Source organism: Cupressus sempervirens, chromosome 3 (assembly GCF_028749045.1).
Source record: "Cupressus sempervirens isolate cs-2001-9-10 chromosome 3, ASM2874904v1, whole genome shotgun sequence".
NCBI lineage: Eukaryota > Viridiplantae > Streptophyta > Pinopsida > Cupressales > Cupressaceae > Cupressus > Cupressus sempervirens.
Window position 1 is genome coordinate 369,170,351 of NC_143120.1, and position 7,124 is coordinate 369,177,474.

At 31.9% G+C, this 7,124-nt stretch overlaps 1 protein-coding gene across 1 annotated transcript; it reads right to left on the reverse strand.

Moving 5' to 3' along the window:
• Positions 1-2,220: 2,220 nt before the first annotated feature.
• On the reverse strand, positions 2,221-6,544 carry LOC149566524 (short-chain dehydrogenase reductase 2a-like). The gene is made up of 2 exons (XM_089816495.1): positions 6,528-6,544; positions 2,221-2,749 (listed from the first exon to the last, which is right to left on the reverse strand). The coding sequence occupies exons 1-2, from the start codon at positions 6,542-6,544 to the stop codon at positions 2,221-2,223; spliced, it is 546 nt and encodes a 181-aa protein (XP_089672621.1).
• Positions 6,545-7,124: the final 580 nt, after the last annotated feature.

The window sequence follows — 7,124 nt, forward strand, 5'->3', positions numbered from 1 at the left end:
ATTTATTTTAAAAAGATTTTCCCAATTAAATTGATAGGAGAAAGTACAAAAAAAAACCAAATCTGTATAACCAATTAGAGTTTCATTTTCAAACTCTACTCATATCAAAATACACATTCTCTAAAATTTAACAAACAAGGGTTTCCTAATTCTTAAATCATATACATATAATCTCAAAAATGAAGAATGATAATTTCACAACAAGGGTTTCAACCCAATTTAAAACTCAAAAAAAGATTTATCCAGACACGAAGAAGACAAAAATTTGAAGAACGGAAAACTATTGTACAAATAAACCCACAAGATCCTACCTGGATCTAGTGCTAAAAATGACAAACACACGAAGCACACAAATAATCCCCATTCTTCTAAAACCCTTCTTCTCAGAAATTGCTCCTCCGAATCCTGGTTGTCGAGAAATGCACTCTAATTTACTAATAAAGACTTTTCCCTCAAATTTAGGGCTTTGATTGTGCAATCATGCAAAAATGTCCTCTTCCTTTATTATTTATTATATTTTAATTTTGATGTGCAACCTTTTGTAAATTAATTAAAATATCTTTATTAAATAAATTTCTTTCTCTCTTTAGCATTTATTTAAAAAATGAACTCCTAAATATATTATTATTAAATTAAATAACTATTATTACACCCATAATTAGGCTTTAACTAAATCTTTCAATTTAATTCTTTTATTTATAACTAAATATCAAATTTCCTTTATAAAATTTCCATTAAATCAAATCATTAAAATCTCTTTTAACTTGATTTAATTACAACAGAAAATCATCACAGACCCATAAGACTGAATACGAAAACCCATTATAAATTTGTTAGTAAACAGTTTTGTCCTTCCAAAATTAAATACAAAGAATGACTCAAGACGCCCAAATAGAAGAACAATTGCTACTAACAATTGGAAATACTATCATGAGATTGATAGCTTTACTCTGAATTGAGAGTTACAGCTCCCTCTTAGAAAGATATTCAGAGAATTTAAATAACTGGTTAACATAAAGGTTTTCTAGCATTTACCCATCACTATGGGATAAATACAATTATAAGATTTATAAGTTGTAGAATGAAGAAATAAAATGAACAAATAGCCATAGGACTACCTATCCAGTTTCTCATATCACAAGGAAAGTACAAAGAAGCATTATTTTACTTTGCTGAATATAAATGATAATGCAAAACTACACCTAAAACATGAAAGAAATGACTATAAAATCATTTTCAATCCAAGAAAACAATATTCAGACTTTCAAATCTGATGTATGAAACTCTCTTTTATTTTAGATGCATAACAAAACAATAAAAATATTATTTTATCTCTGTCATTATAGTCAAGTTGCAGAAAAATAGAATAACATAGCTATTCCCCTCCCCATTACAATCACTGCACATAAAAATGTATTCTCCCTCTCCTGTAGCTGTAGAACTGCCTGTGAAGAGAAGAACCTTGGTACAATAGTTTTCTCCCATTAAATAAATTTTTGCCAAGAAGTTTGGCAACTGCCTTAACTTCTTACCGAACCCATTTTCCCATTACAACGATAATTAATTCTCTTAAAGAATTAATTATATTTGAACTTTCCAATATACCTTAACTAATACAAATTACAATAATAATAATTAATTCTTTTAAAAAGAATTAATTATTTTTAATCATTCTTTTCCAAATATAATTTGCTCCATCAACTTACCCAATTAAATCTTCTACTTTCACCCTCATATTATAATTAATTCGTTATAGAATTAATCATATGAGAAATTAGAGTAATGTTTTAATAATTAATTACTTTGCATTTAACTTGAATATATTTAATTCATTAAAGAATTAAATAATATAAATGAAAAATAATTTGTAAGTTTTAAAGGGTTCTGATTTCCCATGTTGTTGAGCTAAGAGGGGAAATATTTAGGGTTCCAAAACCCTAGCTAACATTGGCTCTTTTTGGGGGTTGCATTCTATGCCAGGATGCAGAGAACTCTAGAATCTCTGTCTGCTACTGTCCAGTGCTACCCATTGGGTGTAAAATCATCATTCAACTGTTCTATATTTTTAATAAGAAATATTAGGGCAATTTTGAGTGATATCCATTATTGTCACAATCTTCTGACAATAGGGTTGATTCTTTGAGTTGGTGCACTGCCATGTGTATTGGGGTTATTATTTTGACATTTAGCATCTCGTCATCAACTCGAAGTTGAAGTAGGCTACAAAGTCACTTCAACTTCAACTTCAAGTGTTCCCATAACAACACTAAAATTTACTCCAACTATCAGATGCGTGTTTGGGTGTTTGTCCTCCAAAACTGAAAGGCCCAACACTTGCAAATGGATCATTATGTACCCTTTTTTAAAGGTTATCATTATATGGGTAGCGTGCTTAATGCTGTGCATTACTCCCCTTGCATTAACATTCATGGTGTGTTCAAATTTCTCCGTGTCATTCTTTGCAATGCTACTTTTATCATCATCTGCCCTTCCTGCATTGTTAAACATAATTTCAAGATGGCTGTGCTTTTTCATGGCCAAATCTACTACTGCCCTAATGCATTCTTCTTTGTTCACATCACAGTGAATATAAGTTGCCCATGGTGAAAGAGATTCGAGAAGCTTGTAACTAGCATCATCTGCAATATCTGTAGCTATGACTATGGCTCCATGTTTAGTGAAGAAGCAAACATTGGCTCCTCTAATTCCATGTGTTCTGCCTATGATTATTGCAACCTTCACTTCCGATCTTAACTTCAATAACCACTATTATGCCCTCAGCCAATTCCACCTTGCACTCTTTTAGCAAATAAGTACGTGTCTTTACTTTTAATGCATCAGTAACATGAACAAGACAAAAAGAATCTATGATAGGAAGATTGTTGATGTTGGCTTCAGTTCTAACCTAGGAAAATTTAACTACACAAGTTTATCTTCCACTATGCAGTCTCAATGCATTTCTTCAATAGATTCCAGTCCAACGATCTCGCCCATCATTCTTTAGGATTCTATGTTTTCCTTGACAAACTTGCAGACATATGAACCCCTTACTCAAGTGCAAACATACACGGAATAGTTACCACATAAATGGAGTAATTGGAAAACCTTTTCAATGATATAATTGATTAGAGACACTGAGCGCCCATTTCTCAATTCAATCTGCAATATCCTCAGTGATTGTGAGTTTTCATCCACCTAGAGAGGACGCCTTCATTACATGTTTTAAAACATGGTGCTCTTGCTGGTATCATCTGCATCAAATCTCTTGGCTTTGATATTGTGAATATGGGAGAAAATTGGCATATTTTATTACTGTCTTAATCTTACAATAGCAATAGATGTCACAGGTAATTACAATGACATCTATGTCAAGGTATTACATATGCCATTTATAAGGTGTGACTGTACAATTCTGTTGCCTATTACAACTGATTTTCTCCATGTAGCCACAGTATATTATGAAACTACAAGAATTGATGAACCCCTAATAATTTTAGTGGCAAATTATTATTTCCACTTAGCCTCTTATCTTCCAACCATTCCATCTCAACCCGAATTAGGGTTAGTGCATTTTAAGCATTAGACTTTGTGATTGCAAATGTGCTATAAATCAAACCATCCATATGCACTGCATGAGCTTCCAAGCTATTGCATAGCTGTCCACCAAAACATTTCAAGAGTTATATGATTTATGGTGACGCCAAAAAAACCTATCAACTGAAAGCTTGCAGGTTTTTCCTTCACTTATTTCTCTTTCTTTGAGGGGAGAAAAAGTGTCAAACTTTATAAATTAGAATCACATTGCCTTCAAGCAACCTCCATAGCCCGTGATTTTAGCTTTTAAGCATGAAAATTTTAGACGCAATACCTTGATAGGGTTCACTGTCTTCTATTAATCACATTTTGGATTTTCTTGATGAGGAATTATCTAACTTAGCAGCATAGATTCTTAATGTATGATGGCCAAAATGAATCTCTCCATATACTCCCGATAAATTAGGTACACCTTTCTACACTTTCAAATTTTATATAACTCTATATAGGCTATAGTAATGAATACCCAATAAAGGAGGCATACCATTCCAAATTTTTTGAATATTCTGGCACGAAATATTTACTTACACATTTAGCCTTTAAAGTGTTTCCGAACAAAACCCTTAGATGTTAATATTACTGTCCACATATTCCATTGCTTGTAAAGATGAGTATTATTCCATTATACCAACTCATCATTATTTATTTTTCAATGAACCCTAATTTCTTGAAGTGAAATGTCTAGAGTTGGTGTAGTTGAAAAATATATTTGCTCCATTAATGAAAAGAATCATTAGGGAAATAGAGTCATAGGGAAGAGAAAAAAGAGAGCTACTTGTAGAGATGATAAGAGTAGGGAAACACCAAAAACACTAAAAATACCAGCACCACAAAAGAGAACAAAAAAAAACCACACCTGGCCACAACAAAAACTTTATGTATAAAGAGTAGGGCAAGCAACCCATACTCAGAAGAATGTACCTGACTACTCATGAAAAACCATTAACTGGTTGAGAGAAGTATCCGCCGGTGTGAAATAATGGTTGGTGTGCAAGTGAGTCCATTCATGAAAATTAGAGAGTAGCCATTGAAAAGAAAAACTCCACAACTATAAGCTTTCCAAATCATAGCTCATTGATTGTGGCACCTCAATGTCTTCTTGCATAGGTTGTTTCTTATCAGCACTCTTGACATCTTTCATGAGATTCTTGACAAATAAAATGGAGTCTTTATGGTGATAGTCTTTCCTCAAATCATTGAAGTGATCACTCACATAGTTCTCATTTAAATCTACAACTTCCTCCTTCAAAGATTTAGGTTCCAAGAATCTATTTATGAAGTCTATCCCAAAACAAAAAGATTCCAGCACAGGACCAAAATCCATCAACCCATCATCACAATCAAACCTAAATTCTTCTAACTCAGATTGTGTACATAGAATTGGCTTGGGGATAAGAGAATTTCCCTTGACTTCCATCTTAGATTTCTTAGCACCTTCAAATGCCTTGGGCTATGAAGATTCTTCATTAGTTTCCATGTAACCAAAATGGAGGCATTCATAATCAGCATGCAAGAAATTATTTTTTTTAGCATTGCTACCCTTATGGATTTCTAGATCTTGAAGGTCTATTAAACTTTCTTGATTAGAGTAGCCAGCTGAATATATGTCAGAAGTATCAAATCTAAAAGATTCTAACTTTGAAAAGAAAACACCTGACAACAAGTTCTTACTTGATTCAACCTCAACAATGCCCTTCAGAGGTTCTTCTTGCTCATGTGGTGTTTCCATTAAAAATTACTGCATTGATTCCTCCAAAGGAAGATAATGGAAAAGATTTGCAGGAGGCTAGAAAATATGTGAATGTTTTTCTTCCTCTTGATTGTTTGTAGGGTCCTCTTCAAGAGTGTTTTCTTGTTCATGAACCACTTCACTAATTTCTTTTTCTTCACACATCTCTTGTACTTTTTTTGGCTCTTTCACAAGAAATCTTCTTTGGATGAGGATAGCACCATAAAAAGATTTTAAAAATGCTACTCAGTTTACCATGTCCTCTGTAATTTCTTGGATTGGATTTTCTTTGAATGGAGGAATAAAAATAAACACATTGACATCATCTTGATTTCTTGTAGGGTTCCAATCCTTCAAGATTTCCTGGTATCTTTGAAATATCTTTTGGTATTCATCTTCAATAGAGTCACCAACCTCCATCCTTAGGGAGGTAACCTTCAGATTTCCAAGAAAAGAAAAGCACTGGAACTTGCTTTCTTTCCCCAGCAGAGTTGCCAAAAATTGTTAGTAAACAGTTTTGTCCTTCCAAAATTAAATACAAAGAATGACTCAAGATGCCCAAATAGAAGAACAATTGCTACTAACAATTGGAAATACTATCATGAGATTGATAGCTTTACTCTGAATTGAGAGGTACAACTCCCTCTTAGAAAGATATTCAGAGAATTTAAATAATTGGTTAACATAAAGGTTTTCTAGCATTTACTCATCGCTATGGGATAAATATGATTATAAGATTTATAAGTTGTACAATGAAGAAAGAAAGTGAAAAAATAGCCACATGACTACCTATCCAATTTCTCATATCACATGGAAAGTACAAAGAAGCATTATTTTACTTTGCTGAATATGAATGATAATGCAAAACTACACCTAAAACATGAAAGAAATGACTATAAAATCATTTTCAATCCAAGAAAACCATATTTATACTTTAGAATCTAATGTATGGAACTCTCTTTTATTTCAGATGCATAACAAAACAATAACAATATTATTTTATCTCTGTCATTACATTCAAGTTGCAGAAAAATAGAAATAACACTGCTATTCCCCTCCCTATTACAATCACTACACATAAAACTATATTCTCCCTCTCCTGTAGCTGTAGAACTTCCTGTGAAGAGAAGAACCTTGGTACAATAATTTTCTCCCATTAAATAAATTTTTGCCAAGAAGTTTGGCAACTGCCTTAACTTCTTACCGAACCCATTTTCCCATTACAGTGATAATTAATTCTCTTAAAGAATTAATTATATTTGAACTTTCCAAATACCTTAACTAATACAAATTACAATAATAATAATTAATTCTTTTAAAAAGAATTAATTATTTTTAATCATTCTTTTCCAAATATAATCTGCTCCATCAACTTACCCAATTAAATCTTCTACTTTCACCCTCATATTATAATTAATTCGTTATAGAATTAATCATATGAGAAATTAGAGTAATGTTTTAATAATTAATTACTTTGTATTTAAATTGAATATATTTAATTCATTAAAGAATTAAATAATTTAAATGCAAAATAATTTGTAAGTTTTAAAGGGTTCTAATTTCCCATGTTGTTGAGCTAAGAAGGGAAATATTTAGGGTTCCAAAACCCTAGCTAACAAAATTACAGAATACTAGATCAAAGTCAAGTGTCAAAATCATGAATTTACATAACTTGATGAATTCAAAAGGGTAGACAACTCAGGTACTTCTCCTAATTTCTAGGATAATTGGCTTAAGGTTAAGATTTGGACTCAAGAATTTATCTCCTCTCTTTTACCATTGAGATATTGTGATAGGGTAC